Raw genomic sequence first — 17,532 nt, forward strand, 5'->3', positions numbered from 1 at the left:
AGGTTACACAATTTAGCGTAATTATCAAAACTAACAGCAAAGTAAAGAATCACGTGAGCATCTCAACCAAATCGGAGGTAATACCAGAGATCGTCTATTATAAAGCAAATGAATCACTCATGAATAGAACCAACAAAATCTCAGTATTTGTGAATGAAAACACATTTTCTTGGCTGGTCTCATCTTGACTACATACTTTAATATTATAGATAGATAAAGGAATGCTATCACTTAGTAGTTTTCTGCAACAAGCAAATTTGCCTAAATAAATGGGTGGCAAGACCTTCCTGTCATCTCATTCAAAGAAAGTGTCACACAAACAAAATAAAAACAAACCATTATGGATAAATCAGTCAACACTAGGGTATGAGAAGCCTTAACACACAATTGATGACAATTATGTATTGAGGTATTGTATGATATGAATACAGTAAAAAAAATAATAAAAATCAATTTATTATAATGGGAGACTAGGGGAACGAGCAAATATTTACAACTGAGAGGCTGGAACCAGGCAGTTGTTGGCAATGATCAGTGTAATCAATTTAAAATTGCCTATCAAAATTGTTAATGAGCAGTTAAACCGTTTGAATCAACCAATATATTGATCAGCTAATTGTTTCAGCTGTAAACTGCACAGCTTTCTAATATGCCCATAAATGAAGGGCACAACGCTATTTTCCTATGCACACTGTTGTATTGTAAGCTTTAAAAAAAAAAAAAAAAAAAACAAAACAAAAAAAACATGAGTAAATGCCATGTTTCATATCCTTCTTCGAAATGAACAACTATCACCTGCTAATGTTGTTCTAGCTGGCAGCATTTTTTCCCTGTAACTCGTGTACCTCGTTTCAGGATCCGGAAATTGCGGCGGAGTGAGAGGTCTGTCTTGTCTTCCCCATCTCTGGCTGTGCTCTGCAGCAACGCGAGTGCAGCAGCTCGACTAGAGCCATTCTGCTCTGCCTTCACTGACGAAAATGATGGTGGTCACGCCGAGGCGAGTCAGCTACATATAAATTCACAGCAAATTTTCAACGTAGTTGCCATTTTGCGCCTTACAAAGAGTCGTGAAGCAAAGAGGTTCCAGAACCATCGAAGGACGCGGGAGTGGTAAGTGTTTTTGAAGGCTGAAGGCCCGATATCTGCAGCCAAGAGCCCGCTAGTTTCAGGAAAAGCGCAAGGGAGGGAGTCATTTCCTTCACCGCCATTTTGTGATAACAAGGAGCCGAAAACAGAGCCAAGAATTTCACGCTGCCAGGCGGAACATAAAGAAAAAAAATGTAGCTCAACGCTCTACTTTCCCGTCCTCTACATATTTTGCTAGCGGTTGCTAAACGTTACCAGCGCCGAGGGTTCACCTTGGTTAGCTTAAATCCCTTTCTCGCTATCTATCGTTGCTGCCTGCCACACTAGCTAACATTAAGCTCGACAGCTCTTACCAACCGGTAATGTTAACTTTCATTTGGTCGGTCAGGCCGTTACTAGTCGTTGCACACATGGTTTCATTTGTTAGTGGGAAACCGCAGTGTTAGTAGCAAGTTAGCAAAGTTGTCATACATGTCATATTTTACTGCGCGTGGACGCGTTACAGCTAAAGACGACGCAGCCGCTTTAACGCACGACCACCAAGGTGTGATTAATGGTGACTTTTCTTTTATGTGCACTTCTAGAGTTCACAATGACCAACGAGGAGCCTCTGCCCAAGAAGGTGAGTGTGTTTTACCACGAGCTTCGTGTAAACATGATCTTAATTCAATGACAGTCTTCTTAATCTAACCAGTCCTTGTTTTTCTTCTCCGCAGGTTCGCCTTAGTGAATCTGACATGAAGACCCTCACTCGAGAGGAGCTGTGCACAAGGTAAATAACAGCTCTACAATGGGAGATTAATTATGTTGTGGTGAAACTTAATCTGTTTTAATGTTTGCGCACGCTCTGCTTGTCCCAGGTGGAAACAGCATGAAGCATATGTTCAGGTCCTGGAGGCCAAATATGCAGATCTATGTTGTAAGTACATCTGCTGTTACATAAATGTAATCCAATACAACATGTACACCATTTGTCCTGCCAGCATCTCTGTCAGTGATAATCGCCATGTATTGCACACTATATTTGGCTGCTTGTGGAAGTGATATTTCCTCTGATGCCCCGTTTTTTTTTTTTGTTTTTTTTTCCCCTTCTCCTCCTCGCCGTCTTAGCCAATGATGTAACAGGCCTGAAGGAGTCAGAGGAGAAGCTCAAGCAGCAGCAGCAGGAGTCTGCACGCAGGGAGAACATCTTGGTCATGCGACTTGCCACCAAGGAGCAGGAAATGCAAGAGTGCACAGTACGTGTCTGTTCCTCCACTGTCTTAATAAGTTTGTTATGATGTTGGGTAATGAATTTTTATTGATGCTCTGTTATCAGTAATGCCCCGTGAGTATGATTAATAACGCTGTGCCATAGTCGCTTACACTGTGACTGCAGCTAACCATTTTAGTTATTGCTTAAATATTGGATGATTTAAATTATTTTCTGGTCACAAGTTAGCCAGTCTAAAACTTGCTTGCATTGTCCAGTCAGTGGCAAGAAAGCCTGCAAAGTGCACAGTATGTAATGATTTTAGAGTGCAAAAAGCAAGCAATATTTCTGCAAATACTCTTGTAAGTTTTACTTGAAAAACGAGCAATTATTTATCAAAACTGCAATTTTTATTTTTCTCTCTGTCTACTAATTTACTTCATTTCTGCATTACACTACACCTTGATTCATTCACGACTGTGACATCTAGGCTGTAGGTAAACTGTGTCAGGGAAGGCACTCTATGCACTTATCAGATTGACAGCTCAGTGGATCACCCAGTGGCTTTATGGCAGCACATGCCATTCCTATAGGACAGCTGAGGTAAACACTACACACACTGGCGGTCGAGGTTAGACAGGTTTTAAACTGGGAGCCATGTGGTCACTTTCCCTTTAACTATGAGCTGTAAAAAGTATGTGACCGTTTTTGACAAAAATGCCTTAATTCTTCACTGGTTGTTGAGCATATTAGTTGCCTCTTATGTAAATATATTAAAATTAAGTTTGTGGAAATGTGAAGTCATCATAACTGACTTTAACAGGTGAGTCTTTGTTTGTTTTGAACTTGCTGGGCGTGTCTTGGAAAGCAGCTCCTGTCTAAGGGTAGCTTTTACTATAGAATTTAAATGGCTGGGATATAATTTAAGATGAATCTTAACATGAATGATTACAATCCAACTGAGTATTTTTATTTTGCAGCAGTGTGAATTTAAACCTAGATACTGTTCAAAGCTGATGGATGATGAAATGTCCTCATGTGGTCTCATCTTTAGTGTCCTCTAGTGACCAAATTTATCCTCCAAGGCTCAGGATTGAATGAATTCTTTTGATTTTGGGGGGAAATGCTAATGTGATTTCACAGAATGGAATTGGTCAAGCTTAAGATCTGGTAGTCATAACAACCAAACGCTCCTCATTAGTAGAGATATCCTACACTTTACCAGTCAGTGACACCTGTTTCTTTTATCCTGCAGACCCAGATCCAGTACCTCAAGCAAGTCCAGCAGCCGAGTGCGGCCCAACTGCGGTCATCCATGGTGGACCCGGCCATCAACTTGTTTTTCCTCAAAATGAAGGCTGAACTAGAACAGACTAAAGACAAACTGGAGCAGGCCCAAAATGAACTGAGTGCCTGGAAATTTACACCTGATAGGTAAAGACAATCAAAATAACCCCCCCTCCCCCCCAAAAAGGCAAGACTTCCTCATGCCCCCCACCCTCACTCTCACTGCAGGCATGCAGGAACAATGGTGGGGGGGAAGGCTGACAAATGCTGTACTCACCACGAGACTCAGACTTTACAGAAAGCCAGTCACTGCAAAACAAAACTTTTTGTACTCTTGCACTGTGCCAGCTACATATCACATAACCTAAAGTGAAAAGACAGTATGGTCAGGTGACACTTGTGTTTCAGCTCTCTCCCCTCGTATCCCCTCACCGTCCAAGGGCCTGAAGGAGTCCGGACTGTTCCTGAAGAGGTGGTCACTCACTTCCCAACACGGATAAATGCCCTCCCTGCACCCTCAGCTCAAACCAGACAGCTCACATATTTAATAGGGGGGTTATGGTGGAGGGTGAGTCAGGCAGGGAGCATCCCTAGCCTAAAACAGCAATTGAACATTTTACAGACAATCCCCATACTTGGTTTATAAAGACATTTAACTGTGGATTACGCCACACACATACCCCTCTAGTCTGCCTGAGAAACGTAAAGACTTTTTGGACAGTCTAGATACATTGCAGTAACATGAGGAAAGTTTCTAGGATTTAAAAGTAAGACTTTGGGGGGAAGAGCCAGTAGAAATGATGAGACTGTGAGCGGAGCCAGATCCTGGTCCACAGAGGACTGTGGTTCAGGCATGAGGGTCCAGCCGCCTGTGTCTTTAAACATGGGCCCACTCACGGTAGAGTGTATTTACATGTTTTATTTGTGACTTGTTTCTTTTTATTGGCATTTCATTTGATCTTTCTCTTGTTTCTCAGAAACAAACACTTACTGCAGTGTGTGTGAACCAAGAAGCACAATCGGCTTTGATTGTTGACACTTGTATGAACATTCGCACTTTATGATGGATTAAGCTTCGCTTAGTTCTTCACATGCATACTGAACACACTGCTGTAGGTGCACTGAGTCCTGTTTTCAAGTTGTGAATGCAAATGTCTTTAACAAGTCATGTTATGAGTTGATGAGAATGTATTGTATTTCTGTGTATTTTTGTTATTGACCTCATAATCTCTCCCTCAGCCATTTACGCTAATAGCTGGTTAGACATTTCTTCCTCGCCTGTGTGGTACAGATCTGTAGCCACTGTGTAAAGAATGAAATGCACGTGGAATCTGTTTGTCTTTTCCTGTCTTTAAAAACAAATTCACACTCAGGTGAGATTTGAGCTGGCAGTGTATACACAGCCCTTTGACAGCTAAATGCATATGTCTTCCCAGTCCTCACAAGAAATTAATGGTTTTGATAACGACTTCAGTTACTGAGAAGATGTGCAGTACATGCAATTAACTAAATAATGTGCAGTGCTTCATTTTTTATGACAAGTAAGAAATATACATGTGGTTTTCTGAGCTGTTACCACTTTAATGCTTTCATAGGGTACAGTTGCTGAGATTATTTGCTATTACTGTTAATATTAAACTTTTGTCTGGCAAGATGACATCTGTAGGCTTTTATAGACTAAATAGATGTCAGTTACTTATGGTTTTAAATAATGTGTATGCCTGTCATATGTCCGCAAAGTTGGCTTTTTGATTAGGGCTTTTGTAAAGCATAACCACAAATAACTGCTACTGTAACTATAACAGGTGTGCTCGACTGTTGGGTTGTTCCTTAACCTGTTGTGAAGTTGAGAAAGCAGCACCTCAAGCTGTTTGGTTTTACTGTTGAAACACTTGCTCCTGTGTATTTAAAGTGATGACTGCACAAAAGCAGTGCCTGGTTCTGCAGTGCACATTTCCTTTTTTGCTACTCATAGTTAAGGGTTGGTATTTACATGTAGTTATTCTTGTAGCGTGTCATTCCAATATTACTCTGTCACATTTTTTTCTGCTTTTTCTTCACACTGAGTCAGGTAGCGATTGCGTTTGAATGTCAGAGTTTGGTAGTGGCAGAATTGCCTCTGTTATTTTTAAATCACTCACTTGTCTTCAATGTGCAACATGGTGAATTACGTTACAGTGTAAGAACGGATGATTCGTTCCATAGAAATGAGGGTCTAGGTAGTTTGTTTTAGGTTTTCACTACAGTGAGGACCGCAGACTTTTGACACATACTCCATAATTTAGCTTTTAGTTTGTTAGAGAAAAAAATCAGTTTGTACTTTGGATCTTTTACAAGAAAATAATTTACATTTATTTGTACAAACCAGTTGTATGAGTTAGTGGGTTCCTGATAATTTTACATTATAATAGAATCTAATAGATATAATCAAAGTCCTGTTGATACCAGAGAGGTGTGTAGGGATGGCCTGATTGAGTTTATGTTGTGGATCAGGCAGCTGGCACAGATCAACGGCATCTTTTTGCCTGTCGTGTTTGTCTCCTGGTTCACTGTGTGATGTGAGACTTGTTTCCCTTACAGCCAAACGGGGAAGAAACTGATGGCCAAGTGTCGAATGCTGATTCAGGAAAACCAGGAGTTGGGCAGGCAGCTGTCCCAGGGACGCATCGCCCAGCTGGAGGCTGAGTTGGCCCTGCAGAAGAAGTACAGCGAAGAGCTCAAGAGCAGCCAAGATGGTGAGAGCGTGACCGTTTTAACTTTATCGAGGCTGACTGCTTCTCATATTTACATCGTTTAACATCATTCTGTTGATTTGCTCATTGACTTTGCTTTTTTTTTGTTCCTGATCTCTTGTCTCGACCAGAGTTGAATGACTTTATCATCCAGCTAGATGAGGAGGTAGAGGGGATGCAGAGCACCATCCTCGTCCTGCAGCAGCAGTTGAAAGAGTCTCGTCAGCAGCTGTCTCAAACTCAGGGGTCATTGGCCGGAGCAGGACCCAGCAGGACTTCACCCACCGCTTCCAGCTCGTCCGCTGAACCGTCCACCCAGCCCGAGCAGGCCGGCGCTCCCTCTGAACCAATGGGGAAAGACTACGGGAGGGTCTCCAATGGACCAAGCAATGGCAACTCATCCCAGAGGAGCGAGACCACTACACCCAGCCTGTACCGGGAGGTCAGCAGCACAGAGGAAGACTTTCCCATGTCCCCCATGGTCTCCAGCCCCGGTGAAGCTGAGACCAAACTTTCCAACCACTCGGAGGAGGCATCAGGGAGTCAGACTGCAGCTGGGAGAGTTGGAGGACCCGTGGGTTTCGGGAGCCAGCTGAGCGCAGGGTACGAGAGCGTGGACTCTCCGACAGGCAGCGAGACATCATTGACTCAGCACTCGAATGACACAGACTCCACCACCGACCCCCACGAGGACAAGGCTGCCCTGGTGACCAAGGGCACGAGGACTGCAGGTTCACGGCACACTCAGAACGGCCTGGACTCCAGCGCGAGCGACAGCGTGGTTTTGTAATGTACTTTCACATGTACTGTCTTTTCTTTTTTATACAATATACAAACAAGGCAACAAACGCATAGTCTGTAACACAGCACTGCTGTCCAAGAAGTTTTGTTTTCACCCTGCTCCCCTTGCCTATTGTGATGCCTCTGTCACATTTGTGTTGCTAAACAGGGATATAACAGGTATGGGTTAATGTTAGATTTGAATTGAGTGGATGTATGACTTAAAACTAGTGCGTTTCATTCTGCTGTTTATTTGAGCACGTCTATGCTGTTCTTGTTTGAGCTCTTGACACTGAAATCAGGCATCTGGTGTTGTAACTCATCGTCAAAAAGTCAGTAAAATCACTGAATTACAGTAGCTTCGCAATATTAAAGGTCATTTTTAGATGTTGGCCTGTGTTTTTTTTTTTTTTTTAATGCAATTTTAATTTCTCATTGAGGAAAAAAATTCAGTTCACAAGATTCTGTTGAATTGTGAGTAGTTTATATGCGATGTTCATATTATTCTGACTTCAGTCCTTTTCATGTACTGACCAAATACCAATAAAGATTTTTAATACTACAGAGTGAAACCCATTATTACAAGCTATAAGCATGTTGGTATGGAAACTCATTACTTAAATAACCTATTTGTTCAGGTGAAACATAAATATTCAACAGGCCTCATCATATAATCTATGAATTTGTCTATGAAAGACAACTCGTGTGGTTTAACAAAATAAATATTCAAAGTTGCTATAATGTAAGGATGAACGTATAAAAATTGAGTTTCCTTGTCTTTTGACAAAGTGTATATGCCATAAATTTCAGATTAACGTGATTTGGGTGACGTCACAATTCAATTTTTATGCCAGGAGGAAAATGTAGTATCACAATTGCCCATGAACAAGACTGGAGAGGTATATATATAGCGGGAATCCTGATTAGATGTGTGTCATTTAAATTCAAACTTGAAATTAACCTGAATGGGAATAGGCATTATAATGAATGACCTGACGCTGCTGTTATCCTCCCGCCCACACGGTGGTGCTGTGGTGCATCGTCCCAGCAGTGACTTGCACAGATCCTATTTAGTGCAGATCTGTCATTCGGCTACTCAGTAGTACGGACAGAGCTCACTGCAGCGTGGACAAACAGCAACAGGAACAGTCTGAAGCAAGACTCCAACCAGCCGTCCATCACAATGAACCCCGAGCCTGTTGTCATCGTCTCTGCCGCGCGGACACCGATCGGTAAGATTGAATAACCACAACAATCCACGTTCATTTGAAACAGTTTGTTACGTCGCTACTTTCCTGTTGCTACACTGCGGCTCGTTAGCGCGGTGGTTCAGTTAATCATCGTGGAATTTCATTATTACTGCAGCTTTCGTGTTTTGTTGTACATACTTATATTTGCATTTTACTTCTTGTGTAATTTGGCTAAGTGGTTAATGTCCGTCAATTCAATCAAACACGCCAAGTGTCGCAGCGTTCTGATTGGTGTGGGGAGTATTCTGAGAACAGTGATTGGCTGGCTGGTTGTAGTGCCATAGAGCACGAGCTTTCGACTATTGGTACAACACGTCTTCCGTGTCAGAAGTAGGCGTGACCCCTCGAACCAAGATGTGACACATTTAACTGCAAGACAAGGCCACTGTGCGTTCAGTGAAGCCTCAAGTGTGACTACAGGACATGGCAACCCTTATGCTAAGTAACTAAATACAGTTTATTGACATGGCCACTCTATAGATCAGAGGTCCAAAGTGCTGCACAAAAAATAAATAAAACGAACCAAATACAAGTCTAAACAGGTCACAGTAAACAGGTCACAGACAGTTTGTGTCAAGTCTGCTTAGTTTTGAGAGTAAAGTGAAGCCAATAAGCTCTGATCAGAGGACCTTTGAGACTGTTCAGATGTGCAGCAGATCTCTGATGCAGATTCTGAATATGACAGGGAGCCAGTGTAAATGTGAAGAGATGAAGACCCCTTTGAGGGCCTGGTAAGAAGCTTTGCCATGTCAGGGAACAATGGAGTTACGATAATCTAGACAGGATTCAATTAGAGTATTCATAACCATCTCCATCCTAGTTTGAGAAACAGTAAAGATCAGTGGAGCAAATTCATCATCTGGAAAAACATGCTGGTTATCAGACAGCGCCTGGTCAAAAGTGACACCTGAATTATATTACATGCAGTACCCTTTCATGACTTACCATAACATATTTACAATTAGAGATGCAACAATTAAGAGTATTCAGGTGAGAGGTGACACCTTCAAATGGCTTATTTTGTCAAAAGCTCCAAAATCCAACAGAAACTGCTGTATGATATAAGAGGAAATCCTAAATGTCACGTGCTTATCTGCCCTTGTTTGTGTGGCGACAGATGAAAATGCACCATCGTGTACTCATGTTACAGTACCTCCTCTCCGTTTTCACACAGGGTCCTTGAACGGTGCTCTGTCCACGGTGTCTCTGCATGACCTGTGCTCAGTGGTGATTAAGGATGTCCTGAAGCGGGCTGCAGTGAAGCCAGAAGAGGTCTCTGAGGTTATCATGGGACATGTCTTAACAGCAGGTGAAAGCTCAGGAAATTGAGGTCCCATATCTGTTGCTCATGTTAACAGTAGCATCAGTCTCACCTCCATTGTATCTTTCCCTTCCTCTCCTCCAGGCCAGGGGCAGAACCCGGCACGTCGGGCCAGTGTTGGGGCAGGTATCCCCTACCCTGTCCCGGCCTGGAGCTGCCAGATGGTGTGTGGCTCGGGGTTGAAGGCTGTGTGTCTGGGAGCTCTGTCCATCCAGGCTGGAGACTCCACTGTGGTGGTGGCAGGCGGCATGGAGAGCATGAGCAGGGTAGGAGTTTCTTTAAAAGCAGCAGCCTTATATGACAATTCTAGGGGCGTTGATTATACTAATGATCATATGTTATTAGGCTTGAAGTTGAAACAAGCGATTTGCAAAAAAGCGTTAAACAGAAATTTTAAGATACAACTACAAAAATGTTCTTGCACGGAGGGAAAAGAGTTTTATTTCCTCAATGATAAGACGTCCTGCTTGTTTTCTGGTTCCACCAAAAGGCTCCTCACACCCTGCACATGAGAGCAGGTGTGAAGATGGGCGATGCCTCCCTGCAGGACTCCATGGTGGCCGACGGCCTGACAGACGCCTTCCACGGCTACCACATGGGCATCACAGGTGTGCAAAGCTGAGAACACACACAGGAAAATGCCTCGACACGAGTACTCATTGTTGCAGTAAAACTTGTAAATGTATTTTATCAGCGGAGAACGTGGCGAAGCAGTGGGACGTCAGCCGAGAGCAGCAGGACCTGTTTGCTGTCCAGTCCCAGAACAGAACAGAGGCCGCACAGAAAGCGGGACACTTTGATCAAGAGATTGTTCCAGTCACCGTATCAACCAGACAAGGCAAGACGTTGATCAGCGGTTGATTATCTCATCACCCTCAGAGGAATGTCCTTTGTGTACATGCTCTAAATCATCGGCCTTTCATCTTCAGGTCCAGTGGAGGTGAAGATGGATGAGTTCCCTCGCCACGGCAGCAACATGGACAGCATGTCCAAACTCAAACCCTGCTTCATTAAAAACAGTGGCACCGTCACCGCGGGAAACGCATCAGGTTCGAGAGCTGGTTCTCCATCTTTTTCTGACACATCAAGACAATGTCTGCCACTGCTGGGCTTTTCCTGCTTTTTGTCTAAATTCATGCATAAAGCTATTATCTTTCCTTTTTCTACATAAGGTATTAATGATGGAGCGGCAGCAACTGTCCTAATGAGCCAATCAGAGGCCGCGAGGCGTGGCGTGAAACCCATGGCCAGAATCGTATCATCGGCTCAAGTTGGCCTTGACCCGTCTATCATGGGAACTGGACCAATACCGGCCATCAGGAAAGCGGTGAGAAATCAGAACTAAATGTGAAGATTATTGAGAAAATGCTTCTTTGTGCTCAGTTCGGTCGCTTGTCTCGTTTTTCCTCTGGCAGGTTGAGAAAGCAGGCTGGCAGCTGGACCAGGTCGACTTATTCGAGATCAACGAAGCATTCGCTGCCCAGTCTATTGCGGTGGTTAAAGAGCTCGGCCTGAATGTAGACAAGGTACGAAGTTTATATGTGTGCCAGCAGTCATCCAGCAGGTTCACACGTCCCTCCAGAATCCAGCTATGAACAGCATGGTGACACTGAGGTGCTGTCCTTTCTGTCCTCTCCTCAGGTAAATGTGAGTGGTGGCGCCATTTCTCTGGGCCATCCCATCGGCATGTCCGGCTGCAGAGTGCTGGTGACCTTGCTGCACGCGCTTCAGAGGACTGGAGGCCATAAGGGCGTGGCGTCTCTCTGCATTGGAGGCGGGATGGGCATCGCCATGTGCGTGGAGAGAGTTTGAGATGAAAACCTGATGCAGCTTCAGAGATTGCACTCGATCTCATTTTCTTAATGGATAAGGGATACTCTGTTTACACTACAGGGCATGAGAAACATTGTTTACCTGGGCACTCCAAATCACGGTACTTCAGGTTAAAGTAATAAGTGTGTTGTCTTAACCAACCATAGCCTGCCATTCTCACTGTGAACTTAACTTAAATTCACCCTTCCTCAGGTTTTGAGCTGTGTAGCATGTGGCTCAGTGCTCCGAGGATTTAGATTATGAAAATCTAGTGAATGCTGACAGCTTTAACGTAAAGCGATCGCAGCTAAAAATTGTTCTTACCACCTGGTATTACTACTAAATAGGCACCATACTGCAGTAAGCAGTAGTTGGCAGTAAATGAAGATGGTCAGTTTTTCCCTTTAAAATGTTCTGCTTCAGTTACATTTTTCAGTACAGTTAACACTAAAACTGCGAACGCAATTCATGATTGGTGCCCAGTAAGCTTTGGAAGACATGCTGTATGTAATTTATATGATAGCTGTTTCGAGCACTTAAAAGATTTCGGTTGCTCTGAACGCAGACACTGATCAACATTCCATGTTGTCTTAACACCTTGAAACACAGCTAAGTGCCATATGGTTAAGTGCTTAAGTTGCTAGCCGTGTGAAAACTTCTGCTTCCTGTAAATAACCAGATGTTTGTGAAAATGTTCTCTGTAATCTAGCGGATCTACATATCAATAAAGAATTATCAGCCATAGAGTCTAAAACTTCTTTGGGAGTCGTTTATCAAGGCCTGCACAATAACCACAGCTAGCCAATCTGAATTAACAAATCAACGGTCATGTACAACCATTGGAGCTTTATTAAGTGTCCAAAAAACAAAAACAAATCACTTACAGTTCCCCTGGAAGCGAGAGCCTTGAGGGCAGCGGGGGTGGGAGAACAGTAAACAGGCAAAGTGCACGGCCTACTCTAGAGCAACAGCCATGAAGAGCTCCTTATGTATAAATACAGACGAACAAATCTGGACCAATCAGAGCCTTTTAACCCTCCAGAGCGCCCGACTGCACGGCGTCCTGGTATGACTGCCCGCCTTCCTTCGGCTCTGGGAACAGTTTGATGAGGTCGTCAATACGGAGGATGGTGATGGCGGCCTCTGTGGCAAACTTGAGGCTCTTTGTTTTGACCATCGTGGGCTCGTACACGCCAGCCTGACGGTTGTCTCTCGGCTTGCCGTTCACCAGGTCCAGACCGATCCTAGACAAAAGACCAAAAAGCTATCAGATACTGTATAACACAGGAAGTTCACCCTTCTTTTGTCCAGCTACCCCCCCCCAAACCCAAACGCTTCAGGGACAGTTTGAAAACAGATCTAAGACTCACCACTTGAGATTCTTGCGTTCTGGATTAACCTGAGCCTCGTTGTGGAAGGCCCGAAGCTTGGCCACCAGATCAGTGGAGTCCTGTGCTGCGTTCACAGCCAGCGTCTTGGGGATGATGAGGAGGGACCGAGCAAACTCAGCAATAGCCAGCTGCTCTCGAGAACCCTGAAAAAGTGACAGATATTTCAGCGTTGGGGAAACCGAACTTATGCAAAAAAAAAAAAAAAACAACAACAGATACCCGAAAGCTGTGTGTTTTTTTTCGTGGGATGTGTCTCACCATGCTGGTAGCATAATTCTCAAGGTAGATTGACAGAGCTGCCTCCACAGCGCCTCCTCCCGGCACTACAGACTTTGACTCCAGCACCCTCTTGACGACACAGAGAGCATCATGCAGCGAGCGCTCCATCTCATCACACATGAAGTCATTGGCCCCGCGCAAAATGATGGACGCTGACGTGCGTGCTTTGGTGCTGAAGGGATCAAAAGTTAAAAGCAGTGCAGTTAATGAGTGACAGTCTGAAGAACATTTACATGTAGACAGAGAGATGACACAAATCCTTCTCATGATCTCAGTTTAGCACAACTCCTCTCAGAACTACAGATGAGGCTCATTTACATGCACTGAAATATTCTCAACTCGTTGCACTTTGGTGGCTTCACAGTATGAAGTGTAAAACAATGCTATATGTAGATGCAGTTCTTACTTCTTGACAAGGATAAGCTCGTCATCACAGACGCGTTCCTGCACAACCTCCTCAGCCTGACCGAGCATAGTGGCCTCGAACGTCTCCTCTCCCTCCAGATTGGTCAGAGAAGGACAGACGGTGGCTGAAAATGGACAAACGCAATTAACTTCACCATCTTATTCACAAGTTTAAATCACTGACTTTAAGGGTGTGACAAAGATATTGAAAAACATGCACAAACATTAACGACCAGTAACACAAAGAAGCACAAACTTCAGCAGACTTGCAACCTACCTCCTGTTGCCTTTGCGATGCGTTTGAGGTCCTTCTTGAGAACCCTTCTCACTGCCATGGCTCCAACGTCCACAAAGTACTTAAGACACATGTCATCAATGCCACCGGTGGTCAGGATGACGTTGGCACCTGATGCCAAAATCTTCTGGATCCTCTCCTTGGTGATATCAGATTCTCTGGAGCAAAAAAATTCAACATTCAGATTCAGTTTCTCCAGTAACATTTCGATAAAACACTAACAGAGTTCAAAACTGTCCAGCCCACAGTGCTCGTACAACAGCTAAGAGAGAAGCTGCTGCCTCGACTCAAGCTGCTGATGTTTTCTCCCACGCGTATCACTGTGTAAGCTATTGATTCAGCATCACAGTAAATTTAAATGGGATAAGTCTTAGGATAATATAAGAAAAAGAGTTTTTACCTTTGTCTGATTTGGTCAAGCTTCTCTGGGTCGTTGATGATGACTTGGACCCCCATCTTCATCTTGGTCTTCTGCAGGCTGAAGTCGAGGCATGCAATCTTTGCGTTGGCAATACGTTTAACCATGCCTTTGGAAAAAGACAAAACACTAAGTTCAGCAGGGGAAATATCAGATTAAAAATGACTATACCTTACTTCACAAAGACATTAAAATGTGTAATTTTTCTTTGAGCCATTACTCAACTGTCTGGCTAGAAAAGAGGTGCCACAGTATACAAACTACTGCGCCTGCTTTCTTTACAAAGCCAGTGTACTGTCTCCCACGCGTATCACTGCTAACGCCATCAGGATAGACATAGCAGCAAATTTAAATGGGAGTTCAATAAGTAAATCCTCAGGTCTACATCTGAAATTGGGGAATTTCTCTCTGACAAACATACCTTGTGAGCCAACTGTGCAGTTCAGTGCATATCCATTAACCAAGAAGCTCTCTTTCTGGCTGCGGCCGTGGGCTTTCAGCACATTGACAGAATTGATGGGGTATTTGGCCACCCCCTTGCTGTCCACAAACTTCACAGCCATTGCAGCATCCACCACCATGTTAGCAAAGAAGTCTGCATCACTGAGGGATCAAGGTTAAGGCAGGTGAACAACTGCAAATTGTGCTCAATGTCTGCAAACTCCAGCCACAGGAACATTTTCAAGCACTGTACAGCGAAAAGGATACACCCCAATGATTTTAGAGGACATGGAGGTCTTGGCTGCATTGATTAAGCACTCTCTGCCAAGGTCATCTGTCCCGATAGTGAGGTTCTCATTGATGTAGCGAACCGCTTCCCTGGAAGGTGAAAAAGCATGTTAGCATATCAAAAGAAAAACCCAAAAAACTGGACTGTAAGATCTGAAGCACCAAGAGATAATCAGTGCGTTTATAAACAAGCCCTAATTCTCAATGTGAGCATCTTACTTGCAAGCCAGACGATATCCACTGATGACTGACGTGGGGTGAATCTTCTGCTTCACCAGCTCATCTGCACTTTTTAGCAATTCTGCGGCAAGAATGACCTAAAAAGGATGTCACAAGATGTATTTTAAGTAAAAACTGAGACTGACTTCATGTTCCTGCTTAGAATACTTGGGAAAGTTTCATATTGTACCATCGTTTCATTAGGGGTGGCAGGAATGAGGCTGTTCGACCCCTTCAGACACTGACGGACAGTTCTCTCTCCTGTTAGCATAGCCACACATCCGTGATATAAGGCAGATGCGTGGTACTATAACAGGACATGTTTGTACACCTAAGTGAGAGTACATGTAGCTAGTAGCACTAAAAGGAGCAACTGTTGACCCTACTCACCACAGAGGTGGTCCCATCTCCGACCTCCTTGTCCTGCAGGTCAGCCAGTTCACACAGGACCTTGGCAGCTGGGTGCTCCACTTCCAGCAGCTTCAGGATGGTTGCTCCATCGTTGGTGATGGTCACGTCCTGTCAAAACGTCCATGAGACAGATGAGCAACTCAGGACACAATGTTAGGTATCCAGTAAAGTGACTGATAAAGGAATAGATAATGTTGAACGTGACACAGACCCCAATGTCGTCCACCAACATCTTGTCGAGGCCGACGGGTCCGAGGGAGCTCTTGACGATGTTGGCGATGGATGCTGCGGCCATGACTGCAAAGACAAGGACGTTGCTACTAACTACCAAGCACTAACGGACCTTTCATTTTAAAACAGCCGTTTTAACATGGTTGACGTTATTACAATAATCCCAATTATGCCCTTGACATATTCTGTCATTTTATATAGTGAGGTACACAGTAAGTTAGCCCCACCCTCAAACCATGACAGTGTTACTCTATCCCATTAGCATAGCCGTCCATTCATTATTATATAAGTGGAAGGTACTTAAATGGGACTATTTACGGTAATTAAGATTGTTGGCGTAAAGTGCACATTATGTTACAGTAGCAGACTTCTTTGTGCTTTGCAGAATTTCAGTAGAGACGCAACGGGAGCTACAAGTTACCATAAAAGTTAGCTAGCATTAGCATTAGCCACACGTGTGTTAACAGTAGTACATGAAATCCGCTCTCCGATCGATCATTCGCGACACACAGAAAATACATGAAGAGTATATGAAACAACACGAAAGGCAGCACCATAACTCACCATTTTGAGTACGAACAGATTCGCCAGTTGTTCTCTGGCCGAGCACATTTAACGGACCCTCTAACATCGACATTTTGGACCACCACACAACCAAGAAGAAAGGAAGCGGCGCAGTGCACTATGGGTAAACCGGCATTGAGCAGAAGGTTCGAGAAGAAAAACATTCACAATAAAATCTGTCATATCAGTGTGAGGCTTTTAATTATGTGAAGGATCTCAACTTTAAGTTTTTAATGAAGTTTCACGTCAACCAGCTCATTTATCAAATTAGAAAATAACGTCGTGGCACGCCTTTTCTTATAAACTTCATTTCCCAGCATGCCTTGCATTTTTCTTCTTGGTTCTTGCGTTGATTTCTAGTTACAATGCCCGCTAATGCGCCCTCTGCTGTTGAAAATGGGTTGACGACACTGAAATTTACGATGCTAAAATGTATCCTTCATATTGCGCCTGCTGGGTGAAAATGTCCATAAGTACAGAACTTCACTTGTTTCCAATGCACACATATGTTTTGTCTCTGCCATTCTTACGATCTCATCTATTTTTCATCTCTTTTATTTCTTTGCTCCTTTGTGCTGAGTTAAGTGATGCTTATAAAAAAAATAATGGTGTTTTACATTTGAAAAATGAACATTAGTCAATCAGTTAGAATTAGATTTTTAAACTCTCAAATTTTTGGTTTTGACCTCAAGAATCAATTATGGGTCAGGCTATACTCCTTATCAATGAGGATACTTCTGATTTGGCTGCTTTGGAAAATAATTTTGCTTGTGTGGGCATAGTTTCGTAACTAATCTACCAAAATGTCAAACCACTTGGCCAACAAGGGAGAGCGATGCCATCAATATTATCTTCTGCATGAGAATATAAACTGATATCGCTGTTATGTGGTAAGAACAAAGACATCTACATGCTATAAAATAAGTGGGAAATTCATTATTTTAATCCCTCACTGAAGATATTACTACCTAAAATGAATATCTAAGAAAATGTTGGTTGTCATCTTGAATTTTGACATGTCTTCATGCTGCTCTGTTGAATGTCTCACAGTTTTCCCTGAGAGGAAAAGCAATGAATGCTTCATAACCTCTTCATGGTAATCAGCTGCTGCTCTGTACCGCATTCAGTGT

At 43.4% G+C, this 17,532-nt stretch overlaps 3 protein-coding genes and 1 non-coding gene across 5 annotated transcripts; 2 read left to right on the forward strand and 2 right to left on the reverse strand.

Annotated features, from left to right (window-relative positions):
• The first annotated feature begins 900 nt into the window (after nucleotides 1-900).
• On the forward strand, nucleotides 901-7,640 carry wtap (WT1 associated protein). Of its 2 annotated transcripts, none has more exons than XM_070987262.1 (8): nucleotides 901-1,110; nucleotides 1,671-1,708; nucleotides 1,803-1,858; nucleotides 1,947-2,005; nucleotides 2,197-2,324; nucleotides 3,534-3,712; nucleotides 6,146-6,300; nucleotides 6,429-7,634. In XM_070987262.1, the coding sequence occupies exons 2-8, from the start codon at nucleotides 1,679-1,681 to the stop codon at nucleotides 7,085-7,087; spliced, it is 1,266 nt and encodes a 421-aa protein (XP_070843363.1). In that variant the 5' UTR covers nucleotides 901-1,110; nucleotides 1,671-1,678; the 3' UTR covers nucleotides 7,088-7,634. The 2 variants fall into 2 exon arrangements, 1 of the variants encoding a protein (XP_070843363.1); XR_011603343.1 differs by having other exon boundaries at nucleotides 911-1,110; nucleotides 3,534-4,463; nucleotides 6,429-7,640.
• A 520-nt stretch (nucleotides 7,641-8,160) lies between these two features.
• acat2 (acetyl-CoA acetyltransferase 2) lies at nucleotides 8,161-12,206 on the forward strand. The gene is made up of 9 exons (XM_070987219.1): nucleotides 8,161-8,309; nucleotides 9,502-9,636; nucleotides 9,733-9,914; nucleotides 10,139-10,256; nucleotides 10,343-10,486; nucleotides 10,578-10,697; nucleotides 10,821-10,975; nucleotides 11,064-11,174; nucleotides 11,290-12,206. Exons 1-9 carry the CDS (start codon nucleotides 8,261-8,263, stop codon nucleotides 11,458-11,460), a joined length of 1,185 nt encoding a protein of 394 aa, XP_070843320.1. The 5' UTR covers nucleotides 8,161-8,260; the 3' UTR covers nucleotides 11,461-12,206.
• Nucleotides 12,207-12,267: 61 nt separating this feature from the next.
• Nucleotides 12,268-16,503, reverse strand: tcp1 (t-complex 1). Its single transcript, XM_070987220.1, has 12 exons — nucleotides 16,403-16,503; nucleotides 15,819-15,904; nucleotides 15,587-15,715; nucleotides 15,197-15,294; nucleotides 14,957-15,067; nucleotides 14,670-14,851; nucleotides 14,231-14,357; nucleotides 13,813-13,988; nucleotides 13,537-13,660; nucleotides 13,110-13,302; nucleotides 12,831-12,994; nucleotides 12,268-12,704 (listed from the first exon to the last, which is right to left on the reverse strand). Exons 1-12 carry the CDS (start codon nucleotides 16,473-16,475, stop codon nucleotides 12,491-12,493), a joined length of 1,677 nt encoding a protein of 558 aa, XP_070843321.1. The 5' UTR covers nucleotides 16,476-16,503; the 3' UTR covers nucleotides 12,268-12,490.
• On the reverse strand, nucleotides 16,013-16,150 carry LOC139348238 (small nucleolar RNA SNORA29). Its single transcript, XR_011603388.1, has one exon. It is a non-coding gene; the product is annotated as a small nucleolar RNA SNORA29 (small nucleolar RNA).
• Nucleotides 16,504-17,532: the final 1,029 nt, after the last annotated feature.

Source organism: Chaetodon trifascialis, chromosome 19 (assembly GCF_039877785.1).
Source record: "Chaetodon trifascialis isolate fChaTrf1 chromosome 19, fChaTrf1.hap1, whole genome shotgun sequence".
Lineage (NCBI taxonomy): Eukaryota > Metazoa > Chordata > Actinopteri > Chaetodontiformes > Chaetodontidae > Chaetodon > Chaetodon trifascialis.